At 47.3% G+C, this 19,336-nt stretch overlaps 1 protein-coding gene across 2 annotated transcripts in view; it reads right to left on the bottom strand.

Moving 5' to 3' along the window:
* LOC135557393 (midasin-like) overlaps positions 1 to 19,278 on the bottom strand; it is a 54,504-nt gene extending 35,226 nt beyond the window's left edge. For both annotated transcript variants that reach the window (XM_064990616.1, XM_064990617.1), the window contains exons 1-23: positions 18,994 to 19,278; positions 18,405 to 18,631; positions 17,921 to 18,145; positions 17,600 to 17,707; positions 17,308 to 17,500; positions 16,899 to 17,108; positions 16,599 to 16,730; positions 16,364 to 16,467; positions 16,153 to 16,267; positions 15,757 to 15,950; positions 13,524 to 13,605; positions 12,939 to 13,034; positions 12,709 to 12,821; positions 7,294 to 7,442; positions 7,119 to 7,179; positions 6,773 to 6,987; positions 6,441 to 6,544; positions 6,172 to 6,316; positions 1,628 to 1,724; positions 1,409 to 1,522; positions 1,147 to 1,294; positions 944 to 1,051; positions 631 to 782 (exon numbers count right to left, since the gene is read on the bottom strand). In XM_064990616.1, the coding sequence (XP_064846688.1) occupies positions 631 to 782; positions 944 to 1,051; positions 1,147 to 1,294; positions 1,409 to 1,522; positions 1,628 to 1,724; positions 6,172 to 6,316; positions 6,441 to 6,544; positions 6,773 to 6,987; positions 7,119 to 7,179; positions 7,294 to 7,442; positions 12,709 to 12,821; positions 12,939 to 13,034; positions 13,524 to 13,605; positions 15,757 to 15,950; positions 16,153 to 16,267; positions 16,364 to 16,467; positions 16,599 to 16,730; positions 16,899 to 17,108; positions 17,308 to 17,500; positions 17,600 to 17,707; positions 17,921 to 18,145; positions 18,405 to 18,631; positions 18,994 to 19,089 (3,188 nt within the window). In that variant the 5' untranslated portion in view covers positions 19,090 to 19,278. The remainder of the gene's footprint in view (positions 1 to 630; positions 783 to 943; positions 1,052 to 1,146; positions 1,295 to 1,408; positions 1,523 to 1,627; positions 1,725 to 6,171; positions 6,317 to 6,440; positions 6,545 to 6,772; positions 6,988 to 7,118; positions 7,180 to 7,293; positions 7,443 to 12,708; positions 12,822 to 12,938; positions 13,035 to 13,523; positions 13,606 to 15,756; positions 15,951 to 16,152; positions 16,268 to 16,363; positions 16,468 to 16,598; positions 16,731 to 16,898; positions 17,109 to 17,307; positions 17,501 to 17,599; positions 17,708 to 17,920; positions 18,146 to 18,404; positions 18,632 to 18,993) is intronic.
* Between the last annotated feature and the right edge of the window lie 58 nt (positions 19,279 to 19,336).

Genomic DNA, 19,336 nt, shown 5'->3' with positions numbered 1-19,336 from the left:
CTGGCGCTTGGTCACCGTCTGTTTGTAGCGGTGTCCCACTGTGCAATTCTTGGAAGGGGAGATGATTGTTCCCCCCCCCCCGGCCTCGAGAGTAGCGGTCATGGCCGTGTCCCAAATGGCGTACAGGGGTTTGGTCAGATGTAGTGCACTCCGTAGGGAACAGGGTGCCATTTGGAATGCAAACCCACGTGCCCAGAGAGGACGGAATTAATGAAGGGCCGAGAAACAATCAAGTACTTCAAGGACGGTGTGGCGCGGGCATGGAAACACGCGACAACGTGCGAAAACCAGCCACGTCGTCTTTATGGCAGCAGCGAGTGATGACGCAACTAATATTCCGCTAACAACAGCACGTGTGACGCTCCGGTCGACAACACAATTTCCCTTTAAAGAAACAGAATCAACCCTGAATACAGCAGCCAGATAGCGGCTACTATGAATGAACAGGCTCTTCCAGAGTCATCAGTTTTATAGGACTTTTATATAATATCTCCCATGTAAATGTCAAATGGGGAGAGAACATGGCTGACATAGAACGTTGACGTGTCATGAAAACGCATCACAACGCAGAAACTTCAATGGCCCAACTAAATAAATGGTTATTTGACGGCAGCAGGTCGGTTTTCCTACCCGGCTGACACCACCCTGGCCAGGTCACGCAGGTTGAGCTTGACGGAGGTGGTAAGAATGTAGCTGGGGTCCAGGGCTGGCTCCATCTCCCCCTGGGAAACCCAGTAGCCTTCCATCTGGATGCAGGGTCGCCCAGTGGGCTCCGGGATGGGCTGGGGGAAAACACACAGATCAGGAGACACGGCTCAATCCTGAACTCATGATTCATTAAGCACTTGAAATGACCCCAGATTGTGCCTTTGAAAATGTTCAAAAACACTCGCATAAAATGTCTTCTGACCTAATTAGTCATTGTACGGGACTGCTGTTTTACCTGCTTTAGACACCTGAGGTTTCCCCCCATGATGTGTTGACACACCAGCTTCTGGACCATGGGATGGGAGCTGCGGTCCAGCTGGGTGAGGAAACTCAGACAGAAGCCCTGGAGAAAGACACCAATGGAGAATCTGGTGACGTCTGAACCTCTGGTTCATGTTACTAAGGATATCAACAGTGACAGAGCCTTTGGCCTCCTACCTCGTAGAGAGAGCGCTGGACGCTGTGGCAGGGGTTGGCTGCCACGTACTTCAGCGCCCTGCAGAGGGTACGCAGGCTGTAGTGGGGATGGTGTCCTGTCCCATCCACCAGCTTGGAGGTAGCCTCCTTACGCACCGCCAGATAAAAGCTGCATCAACAAAATAAATTGAATCAATCAAATCAGCAATCGATATGACATGACATTCAACGTGACTTTGTGAGCCACGTGATGGCTACGACAGTCTGTGTTCTGACCCCTGACCTTATGATGCCGTTGATGACGTTTTTATTAGGGTTCAATCCTTTCAGGTAGTCAGTTACCAGGATGAGCAGGTCTCCCTCATTCTCCAGCTCTTCCACGTACAGCTCAGTGAACCTGGGGAAAGACAAAGGTCACAAAGTCAAACCACCATTAGTAGGGTTGTCAGTAAGTTAAAGACATTTCAGCCCCACACCAGGCCTGGTTCTCTCTTGTTCTCACCTGTTTCTGATGCCCAGGGGCAGGTTCCTCTTCCCCACGTCAGTCGCTGGGTTCATGCAGGCAAAGAGACGGAAGTCTGGATGGCGAACCAGGGGTTCTGTGCAAAAAGTTTTATTCTGTCAGCATCAAAGTGATTTCCAAGGTCATGATCAACAAACAACTTTATGACCAAAATCATGAGAATATTAATTTATTACATGTAATAGAATAGTGTTATAAAGTGTTGAACAGACCGTGCTCAGGTCTGTTCAACGCTGGTCCGACCAATCGGATTCCACGCTTCAAGACTGCTTCGATCACGTGGACTGGGATATGTTCCAGATATCAGCGTATACGTCAATGTTGTTGTGAGGCTTCGTGAGTGAGTTTATTAGCAAGTGCACGGTGATGTTGTACCCACGGTGACTATTAAAACCTTCCCCAAACCAAAAACCGTGGATTGATGGCAGCATTCGCGCAAAACTGAAAGCGCAAACCACTGCTTTTAATCATGGTAAGGCAACCGGAAACATGACCGAATACAAAAAGTGTAGCTATTCACTCCGCAAGGCAATCAAACAAGCTAAGCGTCAGTATAGAGACAAAGTAGAGTCGCAATTCAACGGCTCAGGGCAGGGTCTACAGTCAATCACGGATTACAAAAAGAAAACCAGCCCCGTCGTGGACACCGACGTCTTGCTCCCAGACAAATTAAACAACTTCTTTGCTCGCGTTGAAGACAATACAGTGCCACTGACACGGCCTGCTGCCAAAACCTGCGGGCTCTCTCTCACTGTGGCCAACGTGAGTAAAATATTTAAACATTTTAACCCTTGCAAGGCTGCCGGCCCAGACGGCATCCCTAACCGCATCCTCAGAGCGCAGACCAGCTGGCTGGTGTGTTTACAGACATATTCAATCAATTCCTATCCCAGTCTGCTGTGCCCACATGCTTCAAGTGGGCCACCATTGTTTCTGTTCATAAGAAAGCTAAGGTAACTGAGCTAAACGACTATCGCCCCATAGCACTCACTTCCGTCATCATGAAGTGCTTTGAGAGACTAGTCAAGGATCATATCACCACCCTACATGACACCCTAGACCCACTCCATTTTGCTTACCACCCCAAATCTCCACAGATGACGCAATCGCAATCACACTGCCCTAACTCATCTAGACAAGAGGAATATCTATGCAAGAATGCTGTTCATCGATTACAGCTCAGCATTTAACCCTATAGTACCCTCCAAACTCGTCATTAAGCTTGAGACCCTGGGTCTTGACCCAGCCTTGTGCAACTGGGTCCTGGACTTCCTGACAGGCCGCCCCCAGGTGGTGAGGGTAGGTAACAACATCTCCACCCGCTGATCCTCAACACTGGGGCCCCACAAGGGTGCGTTCTGAGCCCTCTCCTGTACTCCCTGTTCACCCATGCACGCAACTCAATCATGAAGTTTGCAGACGACACTACAGTGGTAGGCTTGATTACCAACAACGACGAGACAGCCTACAGGGGGGAGGTGAGGGCCCTCGGAGTGTGGTGTCATGAAAATAACAACAAAACAAAGGAGATGATCGTGGACTTCAGGAAACAGCAGTGGGAGCACCCCCCATCCACATCGACGGGACAGTAGTGGAGAAGGTGGAAAGTTAAGTTCCTCGGCATACACATCACGGACAAACTAAATTGGTCCACTCACACAGACAGCATCGTGAAGAAGGCGCAGCAGCGCCTCTTCAACCTCAGGAGGCTGAAGAAATTTGGCTCGTCACCGAAAGCACTCACACTTTTACAGATGCACAATCGAGAGCATCCTGTCGGGCTGTATCACCGCCTGGTACGGCAACTGCTCCGCCCACAATCGTAAGGCTCTCCAGAGGGTAGTGAGGTCTGCACAACGCATCACCGGGGGCAAACTACCTGCCCTCCAGGACACCTACACCACCCGATGTCACAGGAAGGCCATAAAGATCATCAAGGACAACAACCACCCGAGCCACTGCCTGTTCACCCCGCTATCATCCAGAAGGCAAGGTCAGTACAGGTGCATCAAAGCTGGGACCGAGAGACTGAAAAACAGCTTCCATCTCAAGGCCATCAGACTGTTAAGCAGCCATCACTAACATTGAGTGGCTGTTGCCAACATACTGACTCAAATCTCTAGCCACTTTAATAATTACAAATTGGATGTAATAAAATGTATCGCTAGTCACTTTAAACAATGACACTTTACATCCACATATACATCCGGCGCCGACAGAGATGGCCGCATCGTTTCGCGTTCTAACTAAAAAGAAACTATGAAGTATTTTGTTTCATCCCTTTACACTTGTGTGTATAAGGTAGTTGTTGTGAAATTGTTCGATTAGTTGTTAGATATTACTGCATGGTCGGAACTAGAAACACAAGCATTTCACTACACTCGCATTAACATCTGCTAACCATGTGTATGTGACCAATAACATTTGATTTGATATACATAATGTTTACATACCCTACATTACTCATCTCACATGTAAACACAACAAGAAAAGAAACGTCCTCTCACTGTCACCCGCGTTTATTTTCAGCAAACTTAACATGTGTAAATATTTGTATGAACATAAGATTCAACAACTGAGACATAAACTGAGCAAGTTCCACAGACAGGGGCGGCAGGGTAGCCTAGTGGTTAGAGCGTTGGACTAGTAACTGAAAGGTTGCAAGTTCGAATCCCGAGCTGACAAGGTACAAATCTGTCGTTCTGCCCCTGAATAGGCAGTTATCCCACTGTTCCTAGGCCGTCATTGAAAATAAGAATTTGTTCTTAACTGACTTGCCTAGTAAAATAAAGGTAAAATTAAAATAAATAAAAAAGACATGTGACTAACAGAAATGGAATAATGTGTCCCTGAACAAAGGGGGGGGGGGCGGTCAAAATCAAAAGTAACAGTCAACGCAGCTGGTGGCCACACCAGATACTCAGTATTGCACCAGATTTGCCAGTTCTTGCTGTGAGATGTTACCCCACTCTTCCACCAAGGCACCTGCAAGTTCCCGGACATTTCTGGGGGGAAAGGCCCTAGCCCCCCCCCCTCCGATCCAAATGGGATTGAGATCCGGGCTCTTCGCTGGCCATGGCAGAACACTGACACGCCTGTCCTGCAGGAAATCATGCACAGAACGAGTAGTATGGCTGGTGGCATTATCATGCTGGAAGGTCATGTCAGGATGAGCCTGCAGGAATGGTACCACATGAGGGAGGAGGATGTCTTCCCTGTAACACACAGCGTTGAGATTGCCTGCAATGACAACAAGCTCAGTCCGATGATGCTGTGACACACCGCCCCAGACCATGACGGACTCTCCACCTCCAAATCGATCCCACTCCAGAGTACAGGCCTCAGTGGAACGCTCATTCCTTCATCGATAAACGCAAATCCAACCATCACCCCTGGTGAGACAAAACTGTCAGTGAAGAGACATTTTTGACAGTCCTGTCTGGTCCAGAGACGGTGAGTTTGTGCCCATAGGCAACGTTGTTGCCGGTGATGTCTGGTGAGACCTGCCTTATAACAGGCCTACAAGCCCTCAGTCCAGCCTCTCTCAGCCTATTGGGGACAGTCTGAGCACTGATGGAGGGGTTGTGCGTTCCTGGTGTAGCTCTGCCATTTGCCATCCTGTACCTAATATAATATAATATATCCCATTTAGCAGACGCTTTTGTCCAAAGCGACTTACAAGTCGGCTGGGGCCACTACTTTTACATATGGGTGGCCCTAGCGGGAAACGAACCCACGACGCTTGGCGTTGCAAGCGCCATGCTCTACCGACTGAGCCACACAGGACCCCTGAGCCATACCTGTCCCGTAGGTGTGATGTTCGATCCTGAGCAGATGTTGTTACACGTGGTCTGCCACTGCGAGGATGATCAGCTGTCCGTCATGTCTCCCTGTAGGGCTGTCTTAGGCTTCTCACAGTACGGACATTGCAATTTATTGCCCTGGTCACATCTGCAGTCCTCATGCCTCCTTGCAGCATGCCTAAGGCACGTTCACGCAGATAAGCAGGGACCCCGATAATCTTTCTTTTGGTGGTTTTTCAGAGTCAGTCGAAAGGCCTCTTAAATGTCCTAAGTTTTCATAACTGTGAGCTTAAATTGCCTACTGTCTAAGAACTGTTAGTGGCTTATCGGCCGTTCCACAGGTGCATGTTCATTAATTGTTTATGGTTCATTGAACAAGCATGGGAAACAGTGTTTAACCCCTTTACGATGAAGATCTGTGAAGTTATTTGGATTTTTACAAATTATCTTTGAAAGACAAGGTCCTGAACAAGGAACTTGTCTTTTTTTGCTGAGTTTATATACTGTACTCTATACCATCTACTGCATCTTTCCTTTGCTGCATGGCCATCGCTCATCCATATATTTATATGTACATATTGTTATTCATCCCTTTATATACACAAGTGTAAGGTAGTTGTTGTGACTTTTCTTTTAGATATTACTGCACATGTATGCGACCAATACAATGTGATTTGATAAATTGTCATAACATGCTATGGCGAGCAGTGGGAGCCTCACCAGTGTCTCCGCGGTCCAGCAGCACCAGAGAGCCGGCGGTGCCCTCCAGCAGGCCACTCAGACACTCCAGGGTCTCTGCTGCAGCCAGGTTCATCTCATCCAGCAGGATCCACTCTCCTTTCTTCACCGCCTGGGCCAGAGTCCCCTGTGGAAAGATAGACACACACAGAGTTTAGCATCATAATAACAGGTTGGTGAGCAACAGGGATGTGTAGCATGTGTGTGTGTGTGTGTATATAAGAAAGGAGAGGCTTTAGGTAAGCCATTACCTCCACAAAGGCAAAGACCAGTGTGGTCTCACAGGCTCTGATCTGCTGCTGGGTTTGAGCCAGCCTCACGGCCAGGGCTTCCCACTGGTCCTGCAGTAAGGCAGCTGGAGGAGACACAACAAAACCACACACTGAGAATAGCCTGAGGCAACACTCACATCGCTGTCACAGTGAGAGTAAGGCTAAGCTATTCAAGATGACAGGGGTTTAAGGTACTTCTGTCGTTGTTCCCCAAATGGCTCCCTATTCTCGAAATAGTGCACTCCTTTCGACCAGATCCCCAAAGGAATAGGGTGCCACTTAGGACACAGACAACAAGTGTCTGACGGTACCATTGTTCTTCTCCTGCAGCTCCGACTTGCCGAGGGCCGACTTGCAGACGTGGTCCATGAGCTTGAGCAGGTCCGGCCAGCGCTTGCCCCTGAAGCAGGTCTGCACGTGGCCCAGGAAGGTCAGGTTCTGCTTGCGGGAGTACGTCTGGGAGAACACGTCCTCGAAGGCCTCACGCAGGGGCAGCAGAATCAGCTTGTGGTCCACTGGTTTATAACTGCAGATCGGGGAAGAGAATATGCGTACTCAGTACCAACACAGGCATTTTCCCAGTCTGAATATGCTGGTATAGGTGAAACGGTCTTATAAGAAAAGGATTTGCTAGGTCTTCTATTGTAATTCACTTACCCTCCTAGCAGATCAGCTGTGTCGCTCTGCTGGTTCATATTCACCACCCGTAACCTGTGTCCTGGAGAGAGGAGAGGGAGCGAGGACAGGAGGAGAACAGAGGTGGTAGTTAGTGGATTTCCGTATTGTACCATGTTGTCTGTGAGAGGAGCTTCCTAGCAGTGTTGTGTCTCACCAGTGAGTCCAGCCAGGTACTGCACAGTGGACGTCTTGCCCGTGCCCGTCTCACCAACCAGGAGGATGGGTTCTCCCTTGGTAACGCACACAGCTAGCTGTTCCAAAAGCACCGCAGAGGGTCGCGTGGCAGCAAATGTCTGTTTCTCACTGAAAACATGGAGGCAAAAACAAATGGGCATTTGCTTTTTTCTGGGTTTTTAGAGTCGGGTACAATAGATCTGATAGGTTTGGAAAGGAAGAATCCACGTGTTTTTAGTCGATTGCGGAGGCTTGGAATATTTGCTGGTTTATCATAGTGTGTCGTTATCGGAGTCGGTGCAGCCAGCTGGTTTCGAGTCGGTGCGCTGGTTTCTCCACGCATCGCGCCGACAGAAACAAACATCTTTCCGGTAAGAAGAGGGGCGGGGGCGTATGGTTTATGGTTAACGAGACGTGGTGTGGTCACAACAACATACAGGAACTCAAGTCCTTCTGTTCACCTGATTTAGAATTCCTCACAATCAAATGTCGACCGCATTATCTACCAACGGAATTCTTTTCGATTATAATCACAGCCGTATATATTCCCCCCCAAGCAGACACATCGATGGCTCTGAAAAAACTTTATTTGACTCTTTGCAAACTGGAATCCACATATCCTGAGGCTGCATTCATTGTAGCTGGGGATTTTAACAAGGCTAATCTGAAAACAAGACTCCCTAAATTGTATCAGCATATCGATTGCGCAACAAGGGCTGGTAAAACCTTGGATCATTGCTATTCTAACTTCCGCAATGCATATAAGGCCTTGCCCCGCCCTCCTTTCGGAAAAGCTGACCACGACTCCATTTTGTTGCTCCCTGCCTACAGACAAAAGCTAAAACAAGAAGCTCCCACGCTGAGGTCTGTTCAACGCTGGTCCGACCAATCTGATTCCACGCTCCAAGACTGCTTCCATCACGTGGACTGGGATATGTTTTGTATTGCGTCAAACAACATTGACGAATACGCTGATTCGGTGAGCGAGTTCATTAGAACTTGCGTTGATGATGTCGTTCCCATAGCAACGATTAAAACATTCCCAAACCAGAAACCGTGGATTGATGGCAGCATTCGCGTGAAACTGAAAGCGCAAACCACTGCTTTTAATCAGGGCAAGGTGACCGGAAACATGACCGAATACAAACAGTGTAGCTATTCCCTCCGCAAGGCAATCAAACAAGCTAAGCGTCAGTATAGAGACAAAGTAGAATCGCAATTCAACGGCTCAGACACAAGAGGTATGTGGCAGGGTCTACAGTCAATCACGGATTACAAAACGAAAACCAGCCCAGTCACGGACCAGGATGCCTTGCTCCCAGGCAGACTAAATAACTTTTTTGCCCGTTTTGAGGACAATACAGTGCCACTGACACGGCCCGCAACCAAAACATGCGGACTTTCCTTCACTGCAGCCGAGGTGAGTAAAACATTTAAATGTGTTAACCCTCGCAAGGCTGCAGGCCCAGACGGCATCCCCAGCCGCGCCATCAGAGCATGCGCAGACCAGCTGGCTGGTGTGTTTACGGACATATTCAATCAATCCCTATCCCAGTCTGCTGTTCCCACATGCTTCAAGAGGGCCACCATTGTCCCTGTTCCCAAGAAAGCTAAGGCAACGGAGCTAAACGACTACCGCCCCGTAGCACTCACCTCCGTCATCATGAAGTGCTTTGAGAGACTAGTCAAGGACCATATCACCTCCACCCTACCTGACACCCTAGACCCACTCCAATTTGCTTACCGCCCAAATAGGTCCACAGACGATGCAATCTCAACCACACTGCCCTAACCCATCTGGACAAGAGGAATACCTATGTGAGAATGCTGTTCATCGACTACAGCTCAGCATTTAACACCATAGTACCCTCCAAACTCGTCATCAAGCTTGAGACCCTGGGTCTCAACCCCGCCCTGTGCAACTGGGTACTGGACTTCCTGACGGGTCGCCCCCAGGTGGTGAGGGTAGGTAACAACATCTCCACCCGCTGATCCTCAACACTGGGGCCCCACAAGGGTGCGTTCTGAGCCCTCTCCTGTACTCCCTGTTCACCCACATCTGCGTGGCCACGCACGCCTCCAACTCAATCATCAAGTTTGCGGATGACACAACAGTGGTAGGCTTGATTACCAACAACGACGAGACGGCCTACAGGGAGGAGGTGAGGGCCCTCGGAGTGTGGTGTCAGGAAAATAACCTCACACTCAACGTCAACAAAACTAAGGAGATGATTGTGGACTTCAGGAAACAGCAGAGGGAACACCCCCCTATCCACATCGATGGAACAGTAGTGGAGAGGGTAGTAAGTTTTAAGTTCCTCGGCGTACACATCACAGACAAACTGAATTGGTCCACCCACACAGACAGCATCATGAAGAAGCCTCAGGAGGCTGAAGAAATTTGGCTTGTCACCAAAAGCACTCACAAACTTCTACAGGTGCACAATCGAGAGCATCCTGTCGGGCTGTGTCACCGCCTGGTACAGCAACTGCTCCGCCCACAACCGTAAGGCTCTCCAGAGGGTCGTGAGGTCTGCACAACACATCACCGGGGGCAAACTACCTGCCCTCCAGGACACCTACACCACCCGATGTCACAGGAAGGCCATAAAGATCATCAAGGACAACAACCACCCGAGCCACTGCCTGTTCACCCCGCTATCATCCAGAAGGCGAGGTCAGTACAGGTACATCAAAGCTGGGACCGAGAGACTGAAAAACAGCTTCTATCTCAAGGCCATCAGACTGTTAAACAGCCACCACTAACATTGAGTGGCTGCTGCCAACACACTGACTCAACTCCAGCCACTTTAATAATGGGAATTGATGGGAATTGATGTAAAATATATCACTAGCCACTTTAAACAATGCTACCTAATATAATGTTTACATACCCTAAATCATTCATCTCATATGTATACGTATATACTGTACTCTATATCATCCACTGCATCTTTATGTAATACATGTATCACTAGCCACTTTAAACTATGCCACTTTGTTTACATACTCATCTCATATGTATATACTGTACTCGATACCATCTACTGCATCTTGCCTATGCTGCTCTGTACCATCACTCATTCATATATTTTTATGTACATATTCTTTATCCCTTTACACTTGTGTGTATAAGGTAGTAGTTTTGGAATTGTTAGTTAGATTACTTGTTGGTTATTACTGCATGGTCGGAACTAGAAGCACAAGCATTTCGCTACACTCGCATTAACATCTGCTAACCATGTGTATGTGACAAATTTGATTTGATTTGAAGATGTCAGCCCTTAATTTGACCCCTTTCGCTGCAGGAGGAAAGTAATCCAGTTACTACATGATTCCATATGTGTTATTTCATAGTTTTGGTGTCTTCACTACTACTCTACAATGTAGAAAATAGTACAAACAAAGAAAAACCAAACGTGTGTCCAAACTTTTGACTGGCACTGTATGTTGAAGACAAGCAACAGGCAGAATAAATTAACGGTTTCCCCCTGGCACACATATGCCAAAAGTCGGTGTCGGTTCAAATCCGGCCCACTGACCTTTGACTCATGGATGAAGGTCTATTTTTGACGCATTCATTCCGCGTAGTTACAGGGTTAAAACAAAAACAACTCAGAAAAGGTTAACAGTTTAGGCATTCATCCCGAGTGGTTAAGGTTGGATCTATGGTTTGGGGAACGCTTAAAACAAAATCATTTTTTTTAAACGACCCGCCTATGTTCAATCAGTATTCTTGTGCCTGCTGTAGCATTGTGGTCAAAGCGCGCGCTCCAACTGCGAGCCACATGAGTTCGCGCCCAGCGCTGGGCGATATAGTGTAGCTTACATTAGGCCTGCAAGCAAATAGCATTCATTTAAGAAGTAAAAAAAATATTCTAATAATTTACACAATGAAAAATGCTTCAGCTCTACAAAATCGTCTTTGGATCGATTCAAATGCATAAACATCTTGGCAGCGTTACGAAACATTAATACAGGCTTTCACACAATACAGGCCTTCAATCCACGCCTAAGATCAAAACTATATTGACAAATGATACACAAGACTATGAAACGTGGATGAGCATCCACACTGGGAGGGAATGTTATCTTTCTACAGTAGCACTACACCTGTCAATCGACTGATGGCCCAAATCAGCTCATCAACTAGCCTATTATCAGGTTGTTGTTGTTGTTTTTTTACACCTTTCAATATGTGACAATGGACAGGCTAACGCAGGTCTCTCCAACCATGTTACTGGAGAGCTACCGTCCTGTTGGTTTTCACTCCAACTGAATGAACTTAGTTACAACTGGGGTTGGATTGAAAACCAACAGGAGGTTAGCTCTCCAGGAATGGGGTTGGATTGAAAAGCAACAGGAGGTTAGCTCTCCAGGAATGGGGTTGGATTGAAAACCAACAGGAGGTTAGCTCTCCAGGAATGGGGTTGGATTGAAAACCAACAGGAGGTTAGCTCTCCAGGAATGGGGTTGGATTGAAAACCAACAGGAGGTTAGCTCTCCAGGAATGGGGTTGGATTGAAAACCAACAGGAGGTTAGCTCTCCAGGAATGGGGTTGGATTGAAAAGCAACAGGAGGTTAGCTCTCCAGGAATGGGGTTGGATTGAAAACCAACAGGAGGTTAGCTCTCCAGGAATGGGGTTGGAGAGCCCCGGGTTGACGGGTAGCCTACAGAATGTAACCTATTAGAATATAATCAAACAACAAGGGATCTATTGCAACCATCGCCAGCTTGTTAAAACATCAATACGCGCTAGATTTTCTACCGTGTCAATTTAACCCGACACTGAGTGAATGGAAACTAATGTTGGTGTAGCCTATTGTTATTATTTTATTTGTGTCCTATTTATGTTATCCAAAAGTGTCTGTCGTGGTAATTTCTTAGCCGGAACGGGGGGTAAAATATCCCTGGACTGTCCATATTTGAAGGGTGTAAATAAATCAAGTAAAATCAGGGGAATTGAGCTATTTGTGCCAGAAGGGTGTGGGCCGGAATCAGAGCCACACTGACACCTTTCCCGGGAATCAATAGGCTCACTTGAATTCCCTATGCAGCAGGAAAATTCTCAGCAACAAAAGTGGGATCAAGTTAAGATCCGACATCTGTAGGGATCGATTAAAAGTTTATTCCATCAACCAGCGGGGAGTCTACTTGGCTGTTTCCCCAGGTTGGGTAAGTGTTTGGCCTGGCACAGTGACTAGATTGTGTAAAACAGAGAGATTACGTGCACATACTGGCAGCCTGACCCAGTGCGTTCCATAAACCCCAGCTGCCAGCCAAATAACTGACTACTAACCCTTGTGCGGCCGGCTACTTCACTGGCTTAAACAAATTGGGATGCATCAGATGCCACCAAATGTTATTTTAGGTCACACAGTTTGCTGACTTACTTGCAGATGCGGACCACTTCGCTCTGCTTCCGTTCCAGGGTCACTCTGCCCACCAAGGCCTCCAGCTCCGTCCCAGAGATGCCAGGCTTGTACATCTGGCAGAAATGTGCGGCCTGTGGGGCACACGGCCATCACGTCAACAGTCAACAACAAACAGTCACAATGGCTGAGTCCCAAATGGCCCACCTTGACGGGCCACTGCCCGACATTTCCAGTGGTGCTGCACTTACCTTCTCTTTGGAGATGTTGAGCTTGCTCCCGATGACCTCAGCCATGCGTAGCCTACTCTCTGGTCGGGATAGCATGGCCGTGAAGCAGTCTAGAGCCTTAAAGGGGGAAAGACACAAAACAGTACAGTAAAGAAGAGCGGGGGAGGGGGGTTCAAACTGTTCAATGTTTCTGAGACTTTTACAGCTACATTGATTTTTCCATTCAAAGATACGTTGTGCTATGCCAATGAATCTATCCATAGTCTATCCTAAACTAGCCTTGTTCAACCACCCCGATCAGCAGTACATTCTGGTTCGCGAGGCTAACCCAAAACAGCTATGAAAAAGTGTGAAAGACATCGAGTGCTAGCGCAGCTGCAGGATTTTCTTTCTGAACCAAGACTGGGTTATAATCTAATCTAATAATAGTCTCTATAACTCCTCAGTTCCACACAGAGTTCTAAGTTACAGTTTGCCTGATGATCAGTGGTGAATAATGATATCTGATTTAAGCCGGTTCAAGGCAGAAAGATTCATTAGCAAAGTAAATATGGCAGGCGGGCGATAACACTGGAATGCCAGCCCGTGCGGTGACTCAAGGCTTACCTCCAGAAAGACATGTTGAGCGGTGGCAGACGAGGTGCTGTCAAAGTTACTGCTGATCCTATCACACCATTTCAGCAGGTCTCTGTAAAATATAGTGCAGAGGTTACATAAATATGACAATGATAGACAGAGGAGTTGGCTTAAGGACATTCAGATCTCGGAGCAGGCTAGATACAGATCTAGGAGCAGGCTCGATACAGATCTAGGAGCAGGCTCGATACAGATCTAGGAGCAGGCTCGATACAGATCTAGGAGCAGACGAGATACAGATCTAGGAGCAGACGAGATACAGATCTAGGAGCAGGCTAGATACAGGTCTAGGAGCAGGCTAGATACAGGTCTAGGAGCAGGCTAGATACAGGTCTAGGAGCAGGCTAGATACAGGTCTAGGAGCAGGCTAGATACAGGTCTAGGAGCAGGCTAGATACAGGTCTAGGAGCAGGCTAGATACAGGTCTAGGAGCAGGCTAGATACAGGTCTAGGAGCAGGCTAGATACAGGTCTAGGAGCAGGCTAGATACAGGTCTAGGAGCAGGCTCGATACAGGTCTAGGAGCAGGCTCGATACAGGTCTAGGAGCAGGCTCGATACAGATCTAGGAGCAGGCTCGATACAGATCTAGGAGCAGGCTCGATACAGATCTAGGAGCAGGCTCGATACAGATCTAGGAGCAGGCTCGATACAGATCTAGGAGCAGGCTCGATACAGATCTAGGAGCAGGCTCGATACAGATCTAGGAGCAGGCTCGATACAGATCTAGGAGCAGGCTAGATACAGATCTAGGAGCAGGCTAGATACAGATCTAGGAGCAGGCGAGATACAGATCTAGGAGCAGGCGAGATACAGATCTAGGAGCAGGCGAGATACTGATCTAGGAGCAGGCTAGATACAGGTCTAGGAGCAGGCTAGATACAGGTCTAGGAGCAGGCTAGATACAGGTCTAGGAGCAGGCGAGATACAGATCTAGGAGCAGGCGAGATACAGGTCTAGGAGCAGGCTAGATACAGGTCTAAGAGCAGGCTAGATACAGGTCTAGGAGCAGGCGAGATACAGATCTAGGAGCAGGCGAGATACAGATCTAGGAGCAGGCGAGATACAGATCTAGGAGCAGGCTAGATACAGATCTAGGAGCAGGCTAGATACAGATCTAGGAGCAGGCTAGATACAGATCTAGGAGCAGGCTAGATACAGATCTAGGAGCAGGCTAGATACAGATCTAGGAGCAGGCTAGATACTGATCTAGGAGCAGGCTAGATACAGATCTAGGACCAGGCTAAGTTTTGCAAATGAAAAAATACATTCAGTCTGTAAGTTAATTGCATTGATCCATGCAGCTAAACCATATACCACATTGAAGAGGGCCACAGAGGCCATATGGAAAAGTGTGCTGCCAACAACGAGGGATCTCCTACAAATGAGAGGGTCAGGCTGGAACTAGTTATCTAATGATAAGGGCTGTCCTGGTGTGACGTCTAGCATGAGTGAAACAAGCTCTATAGAAAGACAGGGCCAATCAATGGGCCATAGAGTGCAGGCAGCAGCACCCAGTGGAAAGCTAATTAAAGTCCTCAGGGCTGGCTGGTCATCTCATCTCCCAATAGGACGCAACAGAGCCAAATGTAAACCACACAACCTTCCTCTGCTCTGGGACACGTGGTGGGATGGATGGGGCTTGCTGGGTTTGACTCTCTATATGATGGGAGGGGCTGAATAGCTAGGGAATTATGGCAATGAGTTTATCACAAGTTCATGAGCTAACAGTGGCATATAGACAGATGGACTGTGTCATCTTTCAAAGCAGGGGAAAAAGATTGTTGTAGACACCCTTGGTGGGAATTTGAGGGTTGGCATTGTTAGCTGTGATTGGTTAAATCCATTTCCACAAGACATTTTAATAAATGTAAGTAGCTACAAAGTATAAAATGAAGCTTAAAAGAAATTTAATTTCAGGTTTTCATGTGTATCTGAGCTAGCCGTTTAAGCGGGCAGAAATACACCCAGTATGACACGTTTTGCATTATACGAAGGGAAGAAGCTCAGATAAACATTAAAACATGAAATGACCCTGGGTATCAATAGAACATCACTCAGAGACGCAACAAAACTATTAAAAAAAACTAAAAAAACATTAAAAATGGGTAAATCATTCCTTTAACAGTTTTTTCCCCAGCTTCAACATGTATCAGGTCTCAAAATATTAAGATTTAAAAATGTTAGCATGTTAATGGGCATTACCTCAGGGACAGTCCCCTCCCCTCAAGGGATGTGGTCTTGCCTTCCAGCCTGTGATGGGACACCTCTGGGGGCTGCAGGCTGTCTGTGTGGCCCAGTGCCACCGGGTCAGGATCACTCTCTCCAGTCAGCTGGCAGTAAATATCCAGGAGGCGCTCCACAACAACCGTCAGGTTAGGGTACCTGTTCACCAGAACCTGCACAGACAAAGAATAACACTACTGGTAGCTTCAGGGACATCTTTTAGTATAGTAAGGTGAAACGGAATCAGTGTACTGAGCATTATGTGTACCGTAGTACATCGTGCTACAGAAACTACGCTTGATACAAACGGTCAAAATACAAAACCACAGGAAATCGATGTGGACTCCGTTTCGATCAAGTCCTCAGTCGTCTCACCTTCTTCAGCTCCTCTCGTGCCATGTTTCCCATCTGCAGTTTAGTCCAGTACTTGTCCAAGAGAGCTGCGTGGGTGTTCTGTGGTCTGTACCAACCTCCGGCACTGTGGAACATCCTACAAACAAACACAAACATCAGTTAGTTTCTGTGTTTAAAAAGAGGGTGACATTTATAGAGTCACATGTGGGGCCACATATAATCATATTCTTACCTTCTGGTAGCAAAGAATTGGAAGCCTGGGGCCACTTCGACGCAGTCCTCCCGTCCTGGGATCACCAGCTTTTTATTCTCCATCAAGGGAAGGAGTACAGATATCTGCAAGGCATACAAACTCATAGGATGACATACTAGAAAATACCTTGCAGGCTTGAACCCACTCCTACGGCAATAACCGCACAGGCCACTTCATGTAATTCCATGTGCGATTCAGGTGTGCAAATACCCACCACATCTAGAGGAGCATGGTCAATGTCCTCCAACAGGATCCAGTGTCCTTTAGAGACAGCCTGTGTCAGGGTGCCTGGCTGCCACACAAACTTCCCTGGGATTTCAGTACAGCGATACATCCCGAGCAACATCTGCAAAAAAAAAAAAGACCGCAAAAGAGATGAGACAATTCCTATTTGCTACCGTTCAAAGAACGTTTAGAAAGCTCTCAGGAGGTTGAGGTCATACTCGGGTCATTGGACTCTCCCTCTACATGGACTGATACTGGAAAAAGATTTCATAGGTTGCCCATATTATACCTTGCTGTCAGTTTGATCCCCAAGCTGAACTTTGAGAATCTCTGGTGTTTTGGTGTGGCCGGTCACGGCAGCCAAGAACTCCACCAGGGCAGTTTTACCACATCCAATGGGCCCTTCCAGAAGGACAGCCTTCTGGGATGCCACGGCCATGGCCAGTCTCCGCAGGTTGCGACAGGTCGAATCCACCAGCACCAGATCCTTTAGGTTACCCTAGATTTTGAAATATATTTCCATGAATCAAATCAACACTACCAATGTTGTTTGAACCATATATCAAATACACTTCTTCAAATTAACAAAACTATAAAGAATTTGATGGAGATTCCCTATTAAGTTTGCCTTTTAGTCTAGGACTAGATTTAATCTGTGTCCAGAAAAATCGCCCCTTAATTTCAACAGGAAGTCTTACCTGTTCTGTCTGTTTGGGGGCGATCCTAGTTAGCACCACCCCACAGACAGCCACCACAGTCTGGGACAGGTCTTCTGATCCCACCTGACCCCGGGTGAATTTGTTCCCCTTCTCCTGGTGCCACATCACAGTGCCCTGATTAGCCAGGACAAGGGCCTTCTCTACCTCAAACTGCTGAGTTTCCTCCAGTGACCTAGATGTTTATAAACCAATACAAGCAAAGGTTATACGCTGAAAAGATCATTCATGCATTTGCAACATATTGTAATAATATAAACAGAAATTAACCTACTTTATCTTCATGTGCTGAATCTCGTCACTCGACAGCACCTTCCTCAAAAAAATGGTTTTCTGATTGTCAGTCATGTGCGACACCAGGGCCAGACACTGGGCAGTGTAACTACACAGGAAATAACCCAGACAACCGCTGTTAGCATCTTCAAGTTGACTTCATTTGAACAAACAGACGGTTGTAAAAGCATCAATCAAAGCATTCAGCCCGTTTCCGAGGTGCGAGGCGGCTTGATGTACAAGTACACCCCCTCCGGACAGGACGCTAGCCTGTCGCAAGGCCCGAGAGAGGATAGACTCGGTGAACAAGGTAGATACGCACCCTCGAACCATGATGTCGCTGGTGAGCAGTTGAGAAACACACGCACTCCAGTCCCAGAGGACTCGGAACTTGGCACAGTCGCTCTGGAGGAAGCGGAGGGTAGCACCCATTAGGTCCCGCAGCTTCATCCTCCTGGGGCCATACTGGACAGACGAGGACTCTTCACTGGTGAAGAAGAGCCTCTGGAACACTGGAGGGGCGTCGTTGAAGTACCTCGCAGCAAACCTGAGAAAGAAAAGAGGGGAGTGTAACAGCGTGGAAGTAGTGGTTGAAGTGGGCCGGTAGTATTGTGAATTTTCTACTGCTTGAGTACAAGCCCCTCATACAGAATACCAGCACTAAAATACAAACTCTGGTACAGTAAAAAATAAAGTTAGTATTGGCAGCTTTTTCATGCCACTTCAAGCACTTAGACGAGAATAGAAAAGATAACTAGTGTTTATGAAGTGTTCGTCACGTCGGAGATCACAGAGGGTTCACTTACGCCTGTGCATCGGGACTGACGCCGAGGAGTTTGCTGAGCGCCACACACAGGCGCTCGTGGAGATCATGGTTGATTCTGCCGTCTGCTTTGATCCTCTGCGCGTTCCTCTCCAGCAGGTCCAGGATCAGCGGCCGGAGGTGGCGGGCGAGCAGCAATGTGTAGTCCTTCTCCAACAGCAGCTGAGACAAACATGCCAGGATGCTCTGTCTGTCCTGCTGGCTCCATATCTACAGACAAACAGAAAGACATGTCAGGTGAAAGTCAAGATTGACATTGAAGTCATTAGGACTTTCCAGGCAACTGTAGACAAGCATTGGCTAAATCTATACCCTCCAATCTCAAGCGACATCCATCAATGTCATGTAAATAGCGTCCTGATAAAAGACAATTGTAATTGGGTTACATTTGCATTCATTAAGATGGTGTGTCAGCGTGGTGCAATTTCTTGGATGGTTAATAAGACGTTTAATCTATGCATATATAAGATGGTGGAATATGCAGATAGGATGCATCCCCTATCAATAAGTCATATAAAGAGACATATTACAGACACTATGGTTTTAACAAGTCAAGGAGAAAAGTATCTTACCTGTTTAGTTAAATACTTGCTGAGTTCGTTGTGACTTTTGTCAATATGTCTGGATATGGTACCAAGTGATGACAGGCTCAATTCTAAATTTTCCATCGTACCATTTGTCGTTTAGGACATAGAGATCCACAGGGAAATGAACGATAATGGGTAAACACTGTAATAGGTTGTTATATTACTCGTTGACCAAATCGTGAGGTACATCACTTGTCTATCTAGGTTGTATCACAACACAGCAAGCACGTTCCCGTTACTGTTAAAATCCAGTCCACATGTGAGAAAATCAGAAACACTTCCGGTTCGGGCGATTGTCCAAATTATGTCGCTTAGATGACGCCAATGG

The sequence above is a fragment of the Oncorhynchus masou genome, chromosome 16 (genome assembly GCF_036934945.1).
Source record: "Oncorhynchus masou masou isolate Uvic2021 chromosome 16, UVic_Omas_1.1, whole genome shotgun sequence".
NCBI classification, from domain to species: Eukaryota; Metazoa; Chordata; class Actinopteri; order Salmoniformes; family Salmonidae; genus Oncorhynchus; species Oncorhynchus masou.
This window is presented reverse-complemented; position numbering and strand designations above follow the sequence as displayed.